This window comes from Perognathus longimembris, chromosome 17 (assembly GCF_023159225.1).
Source record: "Perognathus longimembris pacificus isolate PPM17 chromosome 17, ASM2315922v1, whole genome shotgun sequence".
Taxonomy (NCBI): Eukaryota; Metazoa; Chordata; class Mammalia; order Rodentia; family Heteromyidae; genus Perognathus; species Perognathus longimembris.
Window position 1 is genome coordinate 17,554,767 of NC_063177.1, and position 20,959 is coordinate 17,575,725.

The window sequence follows — 20,959 nt, forward strand, 5'->3', positions numbered from 1 at the left end:
TTTTCCAAGCTTGGATTGTCTCAGATAATCTTGGCAGAAACAAGAGGCTGAAGTGAAATTGAAGGGAAAAAGAGAAAGGGGACAGAAATGGGAAGGAATAAATCTGGCATGTGAATATGTCTGGATTGCAGTCCTGGGTAGATGGGCAGGTCCCAATGTCCCAATGGAGGCCATACGTGCTGCTAGCTCCCGGGTAGAATCTCACTTATTAAGGCCCATGGGGAAACATCACTGGAGACCTTCCACCACTTGCCCCAGGGATCACAGAAGCTCCAGATGTCACTGTCATCCAAGCTGGGCAGCACGGAGCTCTTGTCATCCCCCACACAAAGGCCCCAGAAGCAGCACTACCTGAGGATCGCTGGCTAGTGCTGAAGATGACCAGCTGCACTCCATGGCCTGGGGCCTCTCAGCACAGCTGCCACCCAGCTGCTCTGTAGAGTGGACTCCACTTAGGCTCATGTCTTTTCAAGAAAGCACTCATCTTGACACGTTAAGCCTTGGAGATCTTCCCTTTTGCTCAGCAAATGTACAAATGATAAATTAAAAACAAAGTAGTGGATGACCAGGGTCTGGACATCAGCAGTGGAGGGAGGCATGAGATGACTGCTGTGAGCCGAGTCCTCACTGGAAGCCTCAGGACCTGTTGATGCTCAACCTCCAAGGATGACGATCCTTCCTCCTCAAACCTGGGAATGTCCAGAGGAAGAACAGCCTTCTAGTTAGGGTAGTCCATTGCCAGTACTGCTTCCTCAAGGTGCATGGAGGAGTCCGGGCACCAGTGGCTCACACCTGTAATCCTAGCTATTCAGGAGGCTGGGATCTGAGGCTCATGGTTCAAGGCCAGCCTGGGCACGAAAGTCTGTGAGACTCTTAACTCCAATTTACCACCCTCCCCCCCTCCAAACAAACAAGTGGAGCTATGGTAAGCAAAAGAAACGCAGGGACAGTGCCCAGGGCCCTGAGTTCAAACTCCAGAACTGGCACCAAAAAAAAAAAAAAAAAAAAGAAAGAAAAGAAAAGGAGGAAACGGATGGAAGAGGAAATGGTTACAATGAGACCTGGCAGCAGGCTGCCTAGCTCCAACTGGATTGGAAGGGAGGTAGACATTGACTGCAGGACTGTGTAAATGGTACTTGAGTGCTTGGGGACACCTTCTTCCTCTGATGCTCAGAGGACACTGAATTTTTGGCCCTGGGTCCTAAGATCATGTCTCCTGGATCCTAGTTCTAATCTACCTGATTATCTTGCTTGTGTGAGGTATGAGCACCCAGGAATCCTGACCCAGTGTGCTGCTTTGGGTTGCACATTGGTCTAAGGATGGCAGACAGTGGCTTTTGCAAGTTACCACTGTATTTAATGGGAATTGAACTGTCCCTCAGAATGAGTTCCGCCCACATCTATTAATGCATTTCCTGGCTTGGGAAGTAGTCCAAAACACTGAGGGAGTGGGCTACACTAGTGCCTTGAAAAATGAAGCATACTTACTTTTACATGTAAAAGGACCGTCCTTGGGCCCTATTTCCCCTATTGGAGCTATCCCAGCCCAGTCTTTTTTTTTTTCCCCTGGAAAATCTTTCAACCACCAAGCATACTCACAGGCCATAGACATGAGTAATGAAGCTCCCCATCAACAGTTTAAGGGTTTTCCCTTAAGCAGCCTATTTGGAAAAAAGGGCATGCTCATTCTTGTCCCTGTTGGCCCTGGCAATGGGGGATGTAGGAAAAGTGCCCACTTCAATATAACTTAGGGACCAACTTGAAAACCACTGGCTCAGGGTCCTCAGGTTAGTCCTGGACTCCTAAGGCCTCCGGAGGTACCCTTGAACCTCTGTAGTCCCTGGACAACGCCACCTCACTGTCTGTACCACAGTGGCACTCCATCACCATTGAGCAAATATAGGCCTCCCGAGTTGGCCACAGAAATGGCATTGTGTCCACCCCGGTGTGATGGGATCAGATGCTTGCTCTGGCTCCCCAGCATGACAACTCTACCTGTGTCCTTAATGGAAAGAGTAATGAGAAATAATCCTATATATAGAGCATCAAGAAAGAATTTCTCAACATGGCACTTGGTTGTATGTTGGAAGATAGAAATTTTCCCTTAGAATATAAACCCCACACTGGCTTTCCTTTAGACTTACAATCTGAATTACCAGTATATAGTTCCAAAAAGTCTGAAGCAGAAATTTTGATATTTGTGGGATTTTTGTTTGTTTGTTTTTTGACATTTACTGGAGCTTGAATGCAGTTTCTCATGCTTTTACTAGGCAAGGGCTCTACCATTTGAGTTATGTCCCCAGTACTTTTTACATAATTTATTTTCCTCCTGGATAGGATTTTGCATTTCTACATGTGGGTACGTACCTATGGTTTTTGCCTTACACTCACCATCTCAATGCCATATGGGGCCCCAGTGGCCTGTTTCAGGCCTTCTGCTGACTGTCTTATTGCTGGATTCAGTTTGCTGCCTAGAGCATGGCAGCAAGATGGAGAACAGCTTTTCAGTGTCTTTAATTAGGCAACAAGAAAAAAAGTCTTGACTGAAAATTACTTGAAACTTGGTTGCTGCCAAAACAACAAAAAAAGCAGCACCTGCTCCCTGTGCTGGGGTAAAGGGCAGCCCCGCTCCCAGGATGAGCGGTGGTAGGCGGCCAGGTGATAGAAGCTGTTCTTCCCCGGCACTTCCTCTCACCACAGCACCCGCCTGCATGGAGCTAATACTTTCCAGTAAATCTCCCCACACATCCCGTTATAAAGGGGACTGCGGTGTCAGGGATCCAGTTGACAATAGCAGCTAGTACTGAAGAGTCAGACCACCAAAGTGTCCCAATGGAATTAATTTTACCATGATAGTGACCTTCACAAGCAACTCTGCATTGGATTTCCTTCCTTCTGCCCTACCTTCAAGCACAAGGAACTAAAACAGACTTCCTTTCTCTCAAGACAACCAAAATAGGAATTTGCAAATCTTCCAAGAGGGAGGGGGGAACTTCAGCCAGGCCCTTACTCACCTCACCCCCTAGGGGCAGGGGCTGAGAAGCCCATGCTAGTATACGGTCAGTTTTGTGTGCCCCTAGCTCGTGCCCCGTTCTTCATGGGGAGATCCGTGTGTGATTTCTTGAGTTTCTCTAGCAATTTCTCAGGGTCCTGAGCACTGAGCACCTCTGAAAGAAGAGGAAGGATATGGGGGGAGGGGGGAAGGGGGGAGAAAAATGAGGGAGGAGCTAACAAGTTTTTTGTTTTTGTTTTTTGGCCAGTTGTGGGCCTTGGACTCAAGGCCTGAGCACTATCCTGGCTTCTTTTTGCTCAAGGATAGCACTCTGCCACTTGAGCCACAGCACCATTTCCGGTTTTTTCTATATGTGGTGCTGGGGAATCGAACCCAGGGCTTCATGTGGCAAGTACTCTTGCCACTAGGCCATATTCCCAGCCCCGCTAACAAGTTTGACAAGAAATGTACTCACTGCCTTACATACAAAACTGTAACCCCCCCCCCCCCGTCCGTCACTTTGACAATAAGTCAGTTAAAAAAAAAAAAAAAGACACAAATGTCCACACATCTGGCAATGCACCCTCCATGAAGTGCCAAGTGAAGCTAAGAGCCCGGTAGCCTGGGCTCCAGGAGGGACCTGCCTGACACAACCCAGTCAAGCTTCTTGGCCTTGAGCATGCATGCCTAGACAAGTGCTCCACTACCTAGGGAGCGGCTTCCCTTTGTCCTCAGCCTCAGTTCTTGGGGTGGTTGGAACACAGCTCTCAGGTTTTCCGTGCCCCCACCACTGCCCACCCCATAAGCAAGAATCCGGTGGAAAAGATTGCTGTTATTAAGGACAGGAAAAGCCAAGTGAATGATAACATCCAGAGATGCCTGCTTTATTTCTTTCTAGGTGATTGCCTTTCAGGCTGACAACATCAAATACGCTAATTACCAACTAATTTTTCACCTCCGAGCTACAAATCAACAATCCAATTCAGCAAGGGACAACAGTGTTAACAGCTTATTGGAGGAAACTTTCCAAATAAATGGTTTTGGTTGGCAGAATGCTGAATAGAGCTGAAGGCAAGGCCTGGGATTCTTTATAAAGTCCCAACACCCGATTGAGACAGACAACACACCTAGGAATCCTTAGGCCAAAGCCCAGCACCCTGAATCCTGAGGATACTCTAGTGTTTCTCTTAATGGTCACTTCAGCTCAAATAAGAGGCTGGGCTACATGGGACCAACCAAGGGGATCTAAGGCCTCTAGGTAGTTGCCATACCTTCTGTCCTCTCATTGCTGCCCCAGAACTAACATACAACACTTCTGTATCTTAGGAAAAGCTAGGCTTCTGGTAAGTTCTTTTCACCTTTTTCTGTTTTGAAAAGGAAGAATGACAGGTGATAGAATAGGGAAGATTTCGTGGTTGAGACAGGTCTGTGCTGGCAGAGCAGTGCTCCTTTAGGAGCTCAGGGCCAAATTCTGGGGACCATGTCCATCCAAGGGGAAGAATTCAAAAATGAAATCCCAAGATAGTGGGAGCTGCTTGTAGGGAGGAGGCAGAAACTTTGGAAAGGAAGGAAGAAGGAAATAAAAGGGAATGAGAAACAAATCCCATGATAGGAACCCAATAAAAAGTAAGCAATTACTATATGAATCATTTGCTTAGCTACTTGATTTTCTCACCATTAACACCTTACATGCTTCCTTTTAGATTAGGGGGGGTCCTCTGACCAAGAACCCACTGACAAGCTGTTGTTTTTCCATCCAACCAAGAAAAAAACCAGGTTCCTTGCAAAAGGATGCTCTCAGATGCCTGCTGAGGCCACAGCACTTCACTGAGCAGTCGCCTTCTGCTGTCTCAGCCTCTGGATGTGCATGCTGGCCCCAGAGTCAAAGCCAGAGCCCCAGCTGGCTGTCCCCGCTTGCTTAGGGTCTTTCATGAGGAGCTAGTGGCCTGGAGAGAGTGCGGCAGTCCCAGTTCCGGCTGACCATGCCATCCCGTGAGTCTCCAAACACGATGGCCACTGCAGCTGCTGCTGCGAGGACTCGCACCTCAGGTGCGGGCTGAGGAGTGAATGCAGAAACAAGGCACCGCAGAGAGGATGGACACGGGTTGTTTGAGGATATGCTGGGGGGAAAAAATCCAAGGGTGGAAGAAAGGAAGGGGAGAAGACTGTTTTAAATAACATCTCCAGAGGCCGGAGTCCCACTAGATGGGCTCTGGTTTGAGTTTTTCTGCTAGGAAGTCATTCACAAAGGCCTCCACAATGGCAGGGGTGATCTCCTCCACGTCCATCACATACTTGGCCCGGGCTGACATGTCCAGAATGGTGAGCAAGGGGGCAGCTTCGGGAAGGTTGGTATAATCGCGCAGGGAGTCAGTCATATCATCCTAGAAGCCACCAGAAGGAAGAGAAAACCAGTGAAATTTAAAAAGGAGAGACCCAGCCCAGCAGACAGCATGGAAGAGGGACAGCATCCTGAAGGAGAGAGAGGCTCTTGGTGTTGGGGGCGGGAGACTGCCCTGCCTAGAGGCACAAGAAGCAGGATAGGGTCCTAAAAAGTCCCTTGGCAGCTCCCACCCCCAAGCAAGCCATCTTTATTAGCATGGAAGTAACTTTAGTAGACCCTCTGCTTTTAATAATATGATATCAAGCTGGCACCACAACTGTAATCCTACTCAGGAGGCTGAGGATCATGGTTCAAAGCCAGCCTGGGCATGAGACTCTAACCATCAAAAAGCAAAAAGTGGAGCTGTGGCTTAAGTAGTAAAGCACTAGCCTTGAGTAAAAACACTCGGACAGCACCCAGGCCCTGAGTTCAAGCCTGTGTGTTTGTGCGTGCATGTGTGCACATATACACACAGAGTCCTTTGATTACTTATTTTTACGATCAACTGGTCTGTTATTTGCAGCTCCATTGTGGATTAGCAAGGCTAATCTGGACACCTGGAATGATTACAACAGAAACAACCTACCGCCTCCCACAGCCCAGACCCAAGGAAGACAGCCATGCCTGAGTGCTTACACCAGTTCACTGCATTTGTCTGCAATGAAAGCCAGCACATACTCATGCATTTCTTCATATCAGAAACTGCCTTATACACATAGAAGCAAACACAAACCCAAGAGAAAAAGCTTTTGTCAGAGAGCAATGATTTGGGGTTACCTTTCATGCTATTGACTCCTGTGTGGGAGATAACAGAAAATGGACTTTATATTACCCATCCAGTTGAAATGCACAATACTTAAATTGAATGAAAAAAACCTTGAGTCATCCTGAAGAAACAAAGCTGGGCTATTCCTGGCTGTAAATGGGGATGAGTGGAACATCATAGCTCTGGGACAAAACAAACCATGACTTTCACAAAAACCAAAGAAGACTGTTGGTGATGGTCTCCCCTGTGCCATAACACCTGCCCCCCCCCCCAAAGCATTTCCCGGCATTGCCCGTTGATTCAACACCTCCTGCACTTATTGTTTGATTCAAGCACTCCACATGGGTTAGCAAAAGCTTCATGACAAATAAGAGAGACACCTGGACAAATATTGTACATGTTGTTCCTGCCAGGAGGCCTAGACCAAGCCAAGCACCCTACTGCCTCCCCTCCTGGGTTTCCACTGCGCAAACCGCAGGGAGATGGCTTTAATGTCCATTAAGATGTCAGATGGGGTAACTTCTGCTTGCCTGGGCATGGGATCAAGACTAAAGGGATCCTCCTTTGCCTTGGGCCGGAATCCTGGGTCAATGCCATGTTCCAGCCCCCATGCCTACCTACCCTCTTTCCATGCCATCTTGGATACAGAACTGGACCAAGAAAGCCACCAAGGCCCAGAGCGGGGTGAAGTGTACATGAAGAACCACAGATGGGGCTGGAGCAGTGAAGCACAGAGGAGCCTCTGTCTAGCTTGTCCCTTCTCTTCCCTCTACACATGAGTGGGTCTGTGTGTCAGAGCACTGCTCCCAGAGCCACAGTGACCTTGCATCAGCTCCCCCTCTGCTCCTTCCTCCCTGTGCTACCTTAGCCAGGCACTTCTCAGGTCCCAGGTCCCATCCTTTGTCAACAGATTTAACAACTGCTCCTAGCACATGGGGCTGCAGTGGAGGTGAGCCGCTGGTGGGCATGCACAGCCCAGCCAGGGTGGGAGCCTCGCTCCCTCTTCTCCCAGGGAATCAGGACAATGAGAAGGGAGGTACAAAGGAGGAGTAGGTGAAGCACTTGGCTGAGTGCCTGGGATACAGAAAACCTGCAAATGCTTCTTTTCAGCCAGGCTTCTAAAGCCCCGCCCTACCCTGAACTCAGCCTTTCTGTTCTGCACCCATCTTTTCTTCAGCGCCATTCTCCAGGGGTTAGAGTTTAATACATGCAGAACAGCCTTGCTACACTTGTGTGCAGTGGCTGGTGAGCCCCAGACAAGGCCTGTGAACCCTCTTTGTTCCCCTCCACCCCAGGGCTGGGCAGGGTCGCTGGGGCTGTCTCCAAGGGGCCCAGCAGGGCCTCCAAGGGCCGCTATTCAGGAGGTGATGAATGGGTGACTTAGGGTATCTGGCCCCTGCTTGTATTTCAGTGCCTCTCCTGGGCTTTAAGCAGAATGAAAAGAGCATGGGTCTCACCAACTAACTAGAGGCACAGAGCAAAGGGCCAAGGGCAGGGATGGCCTCAGTGTCTTTCAGTGTTGGTGAGCATGCGCAGAGGGTCTTTTATAGGGGAGTGAGAAGAGCGCCTGCGCCACTGAACACGGCCATGTTGCAGAACGCAGGTGTCTGCATGACACAGGTTATCATGCCTCAGGGTAGCCAGGGGCCTGCACAGGGATCTCCACTTCAGGCTCCACCTTTTTTCACCCTAGGAGATATCTCCTACTAGTTCTAGTTTGGGCAGAGGAGAGAGAGAGAGAGAGAGAGAGAGAGAGAGAGAGAGAGAGAGAGAGAGAGAGAGAGAGGCAGGCAAGCCAGGATCCCCGTCATGACCAAGCCATCTTTTTAGGCTGGTGCAGAGGAACTAGCCAGCTTGGTACTCTGCAAAGAATCCAGGGTGTGGTTCTAACCAGTCCCATGTGAGCTTATAAGGGCAGCCTGGGGATGTTTGCAGCTGCAGCTGGGGTAGGCCGGCAACAGCCCGGGGAGGCCTTCCTCCTGTTCTGATGCTGCCGAGTGAGAAGGAAGAGAAGAGGAAATAGCAGAGGGAGGAAAGGGTTTTCCATGGCTAAATGACACACCTTTCCTTCCTCATTTGTCTGTGGCTCAACCAACTCAGACACAGAGGTCCCTTCAAACCTTCTGCAGCCCATTGTTACTGATGTGCCAGGCCAAATCCTTCCTCTGCACTCACCTCCCCAGCCACAAAGAACAAAAGGGGTGCCTCTTCCTCTTTGGCTTTGTACTTGGCAATTATTTTCTCAGCTATTGGCTGAATCAGCTGTTTGGCTGCCTCAGACTCTCCATCATCCTCAGAATCTGTAATGGGAAAAAAAGCAAAGAAATGGTTGTGAAAGGTGGGACTCCACCCACCCAAATAAGCCTGAGCAGCAGAAATGCCCATCTGAGCTGCACCAGAGTGGAAGCAAACAGGGCTGGCAATGTGGCTTAGCAGTAGAGTGCTTGCCTTGCATGCATGAAGCCCTGGGTTCGATTCCTCAGCACCACATACACACACACATAAAAGCTGGAAGTGATGCTGTGGTTCAAGTGGTAGAGTGCTAGCCTTGAGCAAAAAGAGGCAGGGACAGTGCTCAGGCCAAATCCATGCCCCAGGACTGGCAAAAAAAAAAAAAAAAAAGAATGGAAGCAAACATCCTTAGGCACAGCATCTTCCTGTACACAGCTAAGTGGACACACATGTATATGCAAGCAGCAAAGCATGCATGGCTGGCATGCTCACCCGCTGAGGAGTACCAATGCTCCTGGCAGACAGCCTTTGCCAGGGAAACCTTCACAAACCCACCCTAGAAGCTGGGCCTTCCCCAGGTCAGAACCTGAGGTCCCTGGCAGCTTTTCTGTCGGTGACAGAATGAGAAGTCATGACCTGTGATCTTTGGTTTCCAGTAGGAATGGCAGAAGAACCACAGATGTTCAAATGCCACCATCACAGCTGGCAGCCAAACCACCTGGCAGGGGAAGGATGGTGGCAGAGAACATGGACCCGGCTCCCCAGGACAGAAGCAGCCACACCTAGGGTACCAGGCCCACACTACTAAAAGCTGCAGCCAAGAGCTAGGGCAGCACCCAAGGGACAAAGGCAGGGGAGGACACCGGGCTCCAGCAGATTCTGCCCTGAAATGTTGCAGTGCCCACAAAGCCCCTGGTGAACACAGACAGCTGGATCTGCTCCAGGACTCTCCGGGTATTGGTGGCTCATGCCTGTAATCCTAGTTACCGAGGACAGATCAGAGGATAGTAGTTCAAAGGAGTGCACTAGGCTCCATCTCCACAATAACTGGGCTGAAGGCATGGCTCAAGTGGTAGAGAACCAGTAGTGAGTAGAAAAACCAAGCAAGAGCACAAAGCCCTGAGTTGAGTCCAAGCCATGGAGAAAAATAAAATTCCCTTGGGCCAACTCTGCCTGGAGGCTGAGAGCCCCCAAACCAGACTTCAGAGAATGGGCTGTATGCTGCACCTAGTCCTCTCTGAAGCTGGCACCATGGTACATCTCATTCACAGTGGAACACAGCCATTCAGCTGGAGGAGAGAAGTCCTGAGCACACCCACCCAACCGAGAGGTGCACTTGGCGGGCGAGGGTGGAAGAGCCAGGCCTGTAGCCTCAGCCAGTGCAGCAGCAGCGGGGTGAGCGTTGGCCTGAGGGAGCCCAGCTTCCAGTTCAAGTGGCTGCGAGAGCAGGCCCCGCTCCTTTCCAACAATGGCTCACTTCATGGGGGCTGGGGGCTGGGGGGTTAGGGGTGGTTCCTCTAGCCCTGACCTATTCTGCCCAGCTGGCAGTCAGGAGCCACGAGGTAGGAAAGCGGGGCAGAGTAGCTCCCAGACCACCTCCCCCAGGGGGAGACCTATGAATAAATCATTGGGGTCAAAAGCAAGGCTGACAGGGAGACAAAGGCCCAGGCTCAGCTTGGGAGTGGCAGAAGCCGGTTGCAGGGACAGGCACCAGCACAGGCCACCTTGGCTGCTTCTCCCGCGGGGGTCCTGTTGCGCTCCATACCCACAAAAAGGACGAGGCAGGGGCCCTCGTTGAGCTGCACGGCATTGGATTCGGAGAGCTCTAGCACGGGCTTGGGGTGCCACGGGAACTCCCTGCAGTCCTCATCGTTGAGCACCTCCACACGCCCCTGCCGCGTGATCACCTCCCCCTGAGGGTCCAGCACAATGAGCGTGGGGATGCCTGCAAAAGACGCGGAGAGAGAGAGAGAGCTTGGCCGCTGACCTAGGGTAGGTGAGAAGCCAGGAGCAGCCGGTGGGGACACATCATCAACGAAGAAAGCAGGCCTGGAGCCTGAAAGTCCTGGGCTGGATCCAGGCTGAGCGGTGGATGGAATAGCGATGGAACCGCCTGAGGTACTCAAGGAACCCCGAGTCACCCCACCTGCGTGGGCCTTAAGTGTCTCCAGCTGCACTGAGAAGGTGCAGTAGTTGGTGCCCTTACCTGCTCCGTGGAGAGCAGTGGCTGGGGGTTGGCTCAGCAGTAGGGGGCTTGCTGAGCACGCAGCACACAGCCCTGGGCTCCATTCTTCTCCCACTCCTGTTCCCCCCTCCCACGGTGATGTAACACACAGATGCTCCCATAGGACACTGGTTGCCTCACCAGCAACAGATTCTAGGTGAGCCTCACCAGGGCACAGGACCCTGGGGTGGGGCCTGGGGCGGAGCCAGCGGGAGGGAGGGGAGGAAGCCTGCTGGCTGCCAGAGAGCAGTGGGCAGGCCCAGCGCAGTCCGCATCACTGTCCCACCACACTACCTGGGGAGAACACACACACACACACACACACACACACACACACACACACACACACACTCTGAGGGGAAAAGTCCCCGGAGAAAGCAGTACATGGGGCGGGGGGGGGGGGAGGGGGGATCCAAGAAATACATCGCAAAGGATGTCTGCAAGCCACTTGTGCCTCCAATGAGCAACCTGAGAAAAACTCCATCCTGGGTTCAGGTGCATCTGGGTTTGCCACCTTCGCACCCCATTCTTTACTGCTCCTCCTCCAGCCAGGGCTCCCCTCTAGAGAGCAGAGTCAGCCCCAGCCACGCCCTTTGGGGGACACTTGGCTCTCCACTGGCAGCCAGTCCCGCTTCCCCCGTTCTCTTAGAACTATCCAGGCACCCCTCCTCTGGGGCAGACCAGAGCCTGAATTTTATATGAAAGCCAAGGCAATTTAATATTTATAGATTCCAAAGCATTCGATCAGTAATTTGCTCCACTGACATTTTACTTCTCTGTGGGGGGGACACCAAGGTACCAGAAATATGGCCCTGGAGCTTTGTAACCTGCCGAGGCAGCCAGCCCAGCAGGCGTGTGGTGGTGGGCCTGTCTTCAAAAGGAATAAACGGATTTATTTTGTTCATGGCTATTACAAGAACTGGCTGGACGTGTCAGGAACAGGTTGAGGGAAATGGGCTGCCATTCCCACCACCTCTCTCTCTCTCTCTCTCTCTCTCTCACACACACACACACACACAGAGCACACCTCTGGGGCTTTAAAGATGTGTGTGGCAATGAACAGGTCACCTGAGGACTTGCATGTGGGAACACAACAGTCAGGCCATTCCACCCATCCGCCTAGAGGCCTAGGCCCACATCAGGTGTGCTTCCACCCTGAGGATCAGGGGCTGGACTTGAGTATGTTGCCTGAAGGGAGCATGGAGCAGGAGTCATCTAGGCCAGCTAGGGGCATGTCAGTGTTCCACATCACCATATCCCAACTTCAAAAAAAACTTTGTCAGATACTGGGCACCAATGGCTCACACCTGGAATCCTAGCAACTTAGGGGACTAAGATCTGAGGATCATGGTACAAAACCAGCCCGGGCAGGAAAGTCTGTGAGATTCTTATCTCCAATTAACCGCCAGAAAACTGGAAGTGGAGCTGTGTCTCAAGTGGTAGAGCACTCGCCTTGAGCAAAAAAACAAAACAAAAAAAACAGGGACAGCAATCTTTGGTGGGAGTTGTTTAGTCAGAGAAGTGTGTTTCTAAAGTTGGAAAGTTAAGAGCATTGGGGTGAACCAGAGCCCACTCTCTGCTATGATGAGAGAAAAACAGAGCTTCTTAAAGCCTGGATGTAGGATGTCCAGTTGGTCTGGGAGCACAGGCAGGCACATTAGATGGAAAGGAGACTGCCGGGAGCCCATTTCTTGGATCAGTGCCTTGTTTTTTCCAAGGGGCTATGGTAAGGGGCCTTCTTTATTATCATGGCTGAAGCTCTATATATGTGGGGAGCAGGACAGCAAGCAAAGCCCCCAGGCCCCCAGGAAGCTGCTGAGGACTCTCCAGCAGATCCCACTGAAGAAGACTTCCTCTAGGCCTGGGTCTTTGCTTCCTCCCCAAGGCAATGCAAAAGCAATGTCCTTTCTTGTTTTTGATGCTTTGAGCACCAAAGTCTGTGTCTAAGGATCCAAGCCAATTCCCTCAAGGGCAGTATCAGGCATGTAACTGAGATGAATAAACACAAGCCAGAGCCATAAAATGCCCACAGAGAAGCCCTGGTGCTTGGCCTGTGGCAGTGGCTGGCTGGGGAGTCAATGCTTGCTGCCCTTAGCCCCTCCCGTCAGCTGACTGTGGGTTTGGGCCCTATCTAGACTATTTACTCTATAGGTATTCCCCAGATGACACCTCACCCCTCACTCCAGCTGTCCTAACAGGTCCCAGTAGGAAGCACCATATCCTGGCCTTAGGGTGAGTCCCCTGGCTAGTTGGGGGGCATACTGAGCTATGCACCCTGGCCTGTCTGCTATCCTGTCAGGCCACTGCCTTTGCTGAGGACCCTCCTAACACCTGGCTGGGGGAGTCTCTTGAAGGATTGACCCCAACCCTATTGTCCCAGGCAATACAGATGCCAGGTAAAACCCCAGGTATGCACGGACATGCTTGATGTGCAGGCAGGGCAATCCACCTAAGCCTGGCTGTAAACATTCCATTGTGGGCCCAACCAAAAAGCCTTCCACCTCCCTAGACCTAAGGGCTTTTTCATGAACCTCTGCCTCCTGGCTCAGACCCTAGTTAAGCTGGATACCAAATGTAGCCCCTCACGACCCCATGGGAAGGTTCCTGCCCCTCACTGCTCTATCTCAAACAGTCCCTGCCTGTGGAAGATGAAGTCCTTTCTCCTCCATTTTCCTAACATCTCTAAGGCCAAGGAGGATCCCAATAGCAGCAGCTCTGTGCACTCCTCCTTTGCCCCCCACCACAACTTTTTCCCCAAGGCAATAAGAAGGCTGAGCAAACAATTGCCTCTTTCCTCTCCTGCCCAGTCATGCAGCCCCTGAAGCAGGCTCTTCACAGTCAAGATGGATTGAAAGAAATAAGGCAAAGTCACAGGAGGAATCTTAAAGCAAGCACTAATTTATAGTCAATGCCAGTATAAAAAATACCCTCCTCACCTGCAAGGGGCTTCTTGCAGGGAATGAAAGGGGCCAATTCCAGCCGAGCAAGCAAGCAGAGGCCCCAGTTCAAACCCCAGCACTGCCTGGGGGGAAAATGGAAAATGCTCATCACTGCTTGGCTTGGACTTGTGGGTTCCCAGCTTGGGCAGCTGAAATGGCGGGGGGGTGGTGGCAGAGAGTGCAGAAGGAATGCTAAGGAAGATCCAGGCAGGTCTCTTAGCTTCTGTGAGCCCCATTTTCCCAGGTGCTCCAAGGATATGATTTGAACTCAGGGTCCTACTCTTGTTTGGCTGGCATTCTACCACTTAAGCCATCCTTTCAGCCTCTTTTTTTTTTTTTTTGGCTGGTCATTTTGGTGATGGAGACTTGTGGAATTTTCTACATGTCCTCTAGATCTTAGTCTTCTGAGTAGCTGGGATTTACAGGCATGAGCCACCGATGCCTGTCCCCAGATGGTTTTTAGCAGAGTACTTGGCATATACTACATGATCCATAAATATTAGCTATTATTATGAATAGCATTTTTTTTTCTGTCAGCTATGGAGTTTGAATGTAGGGCCTCATACTTGCTAGGCAGGTGCCCTATCACTGAGCCATGACTCTAGCCCTTTATTTGCACTGTTTATTTTTGAGACAGTGTCTTGATTCCTGCTCAGGAGCATGCCTGGTCCATGACCACCTATTTTAGGTTTCCTGAGATGAGAGAATTCCTATCATGGTGTGTAGCAATGAATTGAGAAAGGGGTCTTGGGAACTTTTTATTTTATTTTTTGCCAGTCCTGGGGGGGCTTGGACTCAGGGCCTGAGCACTGTCCCTGGCTTCCTTTTTGCTCAAAGCTGACTCTGCCACTTGAGCCACAGCACCACTTCTGGCTTCTTCTGTTTATGTGGTGCTGAGGAATCGAACCCAGGACTTCGTGTATGCAAGGCGAGCACTCTACTGCTAAGCCATATTCCTAGCTCTTGGGAACTTTTCTGCCCATATTGTCCTTGAATCACTAGTGTCCTGATTTCAGCCTCCCAAGTAGCTAGGATTACAGGTGGGAGATATCAGTACCTGTTTGTTTTTTTTTTTTTTTGGCCAGTCCTGGGCCTTGGACTCAGGGCCTGAGCACTGTCCCTGGCTTCTTCTTGCTCAAGGCTAGCACTCTACCACTTGAGCCACAGTGCCACTTCTGGCCGTTTTCTGTATATGTGGTGCTGGGGAATCGAACCCAGGGCCTCATGTATACAAGGCAAGCACTCTTGCCACTAGGCCATATCCCCAGCCCCCTGTTTTTGTTTTTTTTCTTTCAGTTTTTTCTTTTTACAAAGTCACCTGTAGGGCTGGAAATGTGGCTTAGTGATAGAGTACTTGCCTAGCATTCCTCAAAACCACATCAACAGGAAAAGCCAGAAGTGGCGTTGTGTCTCAAGTGGTAGAGTGCTAGCTTTGAGGAAAAAGAAGCTGAGGGACAGTGCCCAGGCCCTGAGTTCAAGCCTCAGGACCAGCCAAAAAAAAAAAAGGCCCCTTGTAAAGCCATGTGCCAGTGGCTCACACTTGTAATCCTAGATACTCAGGAGACTGACATCGACATCTGAGGATCATGGTTCAAAGCCAGCCCAGGGAGGAAGTCTGTGAGATTTAGCTCTAACCACCAAAAAGCCAGAAGTAGAGCTATGGCTCAAGTAGTATAACTCTAGCCTTGAGTGAAAAAGTTCAGGACAGTGTCAAACCCTGAGTTCAAGCCCCAGGATCAGTTCAAGGAAATAAAATCCCCTGTAAGCTGACAATGTGGCTCATGAAAAGGCAGAGGTAGAGACGGGGGTCTTGTTCTAGCAAGGGCTGTGCTGGAAGGCATTAGCTATTACTAAGGGAGAGACAAGGAAAGTCCTAGGATAGCGCTCTCTGCCGAATGTGGGTTGTCTTTTTCTTTTTCAGTATTGACTCAGGGCCTTGCCCTTGCTAGCCAAGCACTCTACCATTTGAGTCACAATACCAGCCCTTCTGGCTTTAGTTTCTTTTTCAGAGAGAGTCTCAGGATAACTTTTCCTAGGCCGGGCTCTGACTTCTGTCCTCCTACCTCAGCCTTCCAAGTATCTGGGACCACAAGTATGAGCCACCATGCCCAGCTTGTTTTGTAAATAAAGTCTCAATAACTTTACTCAGGCTCTCCTCTGAGGTCCTCCTGCAACTGCTTCCTGAGTAGCTGGGATTATAGATGTGTACCAACACACATGCACTGGGCTGGTGCTTTTACCTGTGTCACTTTTTCACTTTGGAGCTTATCCTATGTCTGCAGAAAGGGCTCAGCCAAAGCCCCAGGCTGTGGGAAGTTGAGGTGGCCCTAAAATGATACCTAAAGGTCCTCTCTACTACCATCTCCCTCAAACCACAAAGAAGAAAGAATGAGGCCTCTGCAGTCAGCTCCAAACCTTCCTCCTGGGGTCCAAGGACCTATTTGTGAGTATGTCTCAGTTCTGAGACATCGTCTGGTTTAGTTTGGTTGTTTCTCTAGTGCTAGGGACACAGTTTGGTAGGGATGTGAGGTGGGGGTGAGGTGGCTGCAGCAGAGAAGCTGAAGTTGTCCAGGATATTCGGGAGAAGAGGAAAGATCCAGGTAGAGTCATAACCACATTTTTCTGCATGTGGATCCCAGCATTATCTGAAGAGGCTGGAAATCATTTACCAAAGATTGCTGGAAGCTAGAAGGAGAAATGGGAGGAAAAGTAGATCCTGGGACAGGAAGTGCAGGACAGAATAATATCTGATCATGAAAACGATCATGAAAGACTATAGCCACAAGCAAAGGGGCTTCAGGACACTTTCTTCTTGTCTTCTAATTCAGCAGGGTGTAGTACATCATTAAGGAAATGGTGCAGAGTACAGTGCTATGTATGCATTACAACTATGTATGAGCATGTGTGCATCTGGAAAGAGGCACAAGGAACTCACAAAGTGGAAGCAGTGGTACAGGTAAGGCAGGAATGTTTTTTCTTTTCTTTTCCTTTTTGGCAGTTCTGGGGCTTGAACTCAGGGCCTGAGCGCTGTCCCTGGCTTCTTTTTGCTCAAGGCTAGCACTCTACCACTTGAGCCACAGCGTCATTTCTGGCTTTTTCTGTTTATGTGGTGCTGAGGAATGGAACCCAGGGTTTCATGCATGGAAGTCAGGCACTCGACCACTAGGCCACATTCCCAGACCCAAGGCAGGAATGTTGATAAGGCAAAATAAAAACAGATTGGATTTGTTTTGGGGGGAAGGCAAAACTAGAACTTGAATTCAGGGCATCGACTTGGCATCATCTCCTAGTCATTTGCACCTCAGTTATTTTTCAGATAGGGTTTTGAATTTTTGTCCAGGCCAGCCTGAGCTGCAATCCTCCTACTTCAACCTACATCAACTACAGGTTATGAAGTTACTTCAATGCCTCCCACAGGTATACATACCACCATGCCCAACTAGATGTGTTGTCACACATATGGATTAACATTACATGCAGAAGTGAAGAGCAGTAGATCTGGGGTATAGATGCCAAGCACACAAAAACAAAGCCAATAGGATCACATAAGATAATGCTAAGTGAATTGAACTCCAAGTTATGGAAACAAGCGGTTATCATTGTTGTTGTTATTTTTAACATACTATGTGAAATTATTTTCTTTCTTTTGTTTATCATCCCTATGGTTTAGCCCCTATTGTCACTGTATTTGATTTTGGTACCCTGGGTATTGTATATAAGTTTGTCTAAATTAGGGAAGGGGAGCATCAAAATGGTGAGACAAAGGATAAAAGGTGAACCAATGCAACAGCAATACTTACAAGACAATATTCTGTAAACTAACTGGACAACTTGGGGTGGGGGTGGGGATTGGGGAGAAGGGAAGGTGGGAGAAAAATGAGGGAGGAGGTAACAAGTTTGACAAGAAATGTACTCACTGCCTTACATATGTAACTGTAACCCCTCTGTACATCATCTTGACAATAAAAATAAAAAAAACAAAAGCAACAACAACAAAAAGCTAGGCCTTAGCCAATCAACTTCCAGTCCCATTCATCACATTATTACTCCTCTTCCCTACCCCTTCCATCTGAGGAAGAAAGCATCTGTTGTGGGGTAGTGAAACTCAGAGGAACCCAAAAGTGGTCAGATGGACAGGTCTGGCCCTCTGAACCGGCCACCAAACCCAAAGCTGCTCAGGGAGGTGCCTGTGGGAGACAGTCACCAGCACTTGCATGCCATATTCTTATCAATTCAGAAACAATCACCAGTGGAACCGTTAAGGCAACTGGTACAGTCATACAGTGAAACATTTTCCACCTCAGAGAAGAAATGAGATAGAAATAAATATCAACAGGGATATACCTAAGACACATAATAGTGAGAAAAGCAAGTTGCAAAATGCTATTCATTACAGTGTGACAGCATTTTAAGAATGCTTCTAAAAGACACGCTGAACAAAACTATATATTATTCATAGATTCATATATATGCAGGGAAATGTGGAAACAGGTTATGAAGTTACATATTAAACGTATGGCAGTGTCCCCAGGGAAGAGGAAGGAGGAAGGCAGGTGAGGAAATGGCTCTCATCTCTTGTCTGTCATGCTCCCATTCACACATGTATTTTTTTCCTTGTTTCTTTATTTTGTGGGGGTATTGGTTCTGGGGATTGAACATAGGACCTAGTACTCATTTGATAATATATATGTGGGGGAGGGTACTGGGGCTTGAACTCAGGGACTAGGTGCTGCCCCTTACCTTTTCACTCAAGGCTGGCACTCTCCACTTCCGCTTCTTGGTGGAGTTTCACAAACTTTCCTTCCTGGGCTGTCTTTGAACTATGATCCTCAGATCTCAGCTTTCTAAGTAGCTAGGATTACCACCAGCACCTAGCTTTGGTTGTATTTTAAATATCTGAGCAAAAAATGTATATTCGTGGTATGAAGTTGCACGAATGTTTATTATATTATTCTGTTACTTCTTACCCTTTTTTTTCTTTAATGTTTTCACAATTAAACACAACATACAAAATAGAACCCCAAGGTCGCTCATTAGATTCTCAGACCTCCCACGCCTTCCCTCACCACCCCCACACAGCCAATGCCTTGACTTTAAATACTGAGATTTGGTCACAGAAACAGCCAGAGTCAGTCACTTGCTCTGTACTGATTGAAAATGGCAAGCTCCAGATGTGTCATTTTCATAGATTTTTCTACTGATTCTGCATAAAATCCATTTTTTTAAAAAAAGTCATCATGGAAGAGGGCAAAGAAAAGAAGAGAGGAATGAAAAATGGGAAGGGGACAGGAAAGAATAGAAGAAGGACAGAACAAGGGGGACAGAGAAACAGAGCAGATGCTGGCAGAAAAGGCCCCACACTATGGCCTCCCAGCCTCAAGGACAAAGACTCTGCCTCCCAAAGACTGGGGCAGGGGAAAAAGGGCGAACAAAACCTTCCAGGGGCTCCTAGCTCCAGAGAAGGGGCTCTAGGCCTCCCTGCAAAGAACAGGGTGTTCTCTGACAGCCAGGATGGCTTAGACAATTGCTGATGGGATTATTTTTGCCAAGTGTGTCTAAGTAGTCTCCCTAGAAAGGCATTTTTAACCAGCTTATAGGGCTATAAATTCCTCAGTGTGCACAAAGCACTAGGAGGAGAAAGGCCCCATGAATGGGAAGGGGGGTTGTCTAAGGAGATGGATGGAAGTCAAATGTCATTCCTGGGTGTGTGCTGCCAACCTCATACCCCTCTGTGAGAACTGCCCGTCCAGTGGCAGCAGCAGCTGCCACCCTATAAAAGAAGTGACTGGAGGGGTACAACATCAGGAGCCTCATCCCCTGGGATACCTCAACATGCTGCCCATATTTGGGAAGCCATGTTGTAGAGTGAGACTCCAATCTAAGAACACTTTAAGCCCTGTTCCCCACAGGCTCAGAGGAGGGCAGGTTCCTTTGGCGTTCTGTATTTTCACTCAAGCTTGCTAAGACACACTGGGAAGCAACAAGCAAGTATCAAGTCAGACATCTTCTACTCTGGGAGGTGCAAACAGGCCAGGTAGAGGAATAGAAGCTTGGGGTGCAGGCTAGGGAATACCCTGGTACTGCTCTGTAGAGCAACTTTATCAAAACAGATGCTAGAGGCAAAAGGGAGGCAGAGCCCTGTGCACAGGAACAGTCACATATCCAGAAGACACGGCCTCATAGGATTTGTGGAAGACCACACACTCACTCAGACTCTGTGTGTGCGCACGTGTATGCACACACACAACATGTTAGTTGAATGGCTTTGGAAATTTTTTTCTTTGTGTAGTACTGGGGCTTGAACTCAGGGCTAAGGCACTGTCTCAGTTTTTTTGTTTGCCAGTCTTGGGTTTGAACTTTAGGCTTGGGTGCTGTCCCTGAGCTTTTGTGCTCAAGGCTAGTGCTCTACCACTTGGGCCATAGCTCTACTTCTAGCTTTTAGTGGTCAATTGTAGATAAGAGCCTGGACTGACTTTGACCACAGTCCTTAGCTCTCAGCCTCCTGAGTAGCTAGGATTACAGATATTAGTCACCAGTGCCCAAATGTTCTTAGATTTTTATTTATTTATTTGCTCATGGCTGGTATGCTACCACTTGAGCCACAGTTCCATTTCTAGTTCTTTGATGGTTAATTGGAGTCTCGTGAACTTTCCTGCCAGGCTGGCTTTGAACTGTGATCCTCAGATCTCAGCCTCTAGAGTAGCTAAGATTACAGGCATGAGCCTGTAACAGGCTCTGTACAGGCACTGTAGTCAGTGCCTGAATAACTGGAAATTTTAACCACAGAGTCACACAAAGGCTCAGAAATATTCAGAATTCAATCAGAACTACTTATTTACAATATTACAAAGCATACGAAAGAACTGACAGCCCCTTTGGTTCCAAGGTAGTTTATGCTAGACCAAAGACAGGCAATGATCTGCAGAGGCAAGAAAAAGCAAAATCTAATCAAGGAAGGGTGCAGCCCAGGAGGAGCTGCTAGCTTCCAAGACACCAGAAAGTGCAGAAATGAGCCTGACAAAGTTCTTGAACCAGAAATGGGCCTGACAAAGTTCTGAAGGTGACAATACCCATTCTATGTAAGGGCAAGGATGCAGCACTATGAATAGTCAGACTGCCACTGGCCTGAGTGCTGGCCCTCTGCAGCCTGGATGTGAGGAGAAGCTACTTCCGAAATGATGCAATTCTTCCCTTAAAAAGCAGGCATCTTTCAAGCCTGGGAAGATCTAGAATTACATTTAGAAATAGAAATCAGACTCATGGCATTCATGTATTCAGGGTACCCAGAAATCCATGCCCACTTGGGGTATCTGACTTCAAGATTTGGTCTGAGGGGGCAGTACTGCCTCATCCATGTTGTGTCCCATCTAGCTCTGTGCAGAGAAGGCGAGCGGTCACTTCCATCAGAAGAGAGAATCCTTGC

General features: G+C 49.1%; 1 protein-coding gene and 1 long non-coding RNA gene across 2 annotated transcripts in view; one reads left to right on the forward strand and one right to left on the reverse strand.

The window, feature by feature from the left end:
• The first annotated feature begins 3,458 nt into the window (after nt 1-3,458).
• Nucleotides 3,459-10,048, forward strand: LOC125365996. The gene is made up of 3 exons (XR_007213767.1): nt 3,459-3,609; nt 9,915-9,920; nt 10,036-10,048. It is a non-coding gene; the product is annotated as an uncharacterized LOC125365996 (long non-coding RNA).
• The window catches only part of Nxn (nucleoredoxin), a 147,338-nt gene continuing 130,227 nt past the window's right edge, over nt 3,849-20,959 (reverse strand). The window contains exons 6-8 of the mRNA XM_048366364.1: nt 10,139-10,318; nt 8,317-8,441; nt 3,849-5,376 (exon numbers count right to left, since the gene is read on the reverse strand). Coding sequence (XP_048222321.1) covers nt 5,194-5,376; nt 8,317-8,441; nt 10,139-10,318 — 488 coding nt within the window. The 3' untranslated portion in view covers nt 3,849-5,193. The remainder of the gene's footprint in view (nt 5,377-8,316; nt 8,442-10,138; nt 10,319-20,959) is intronic.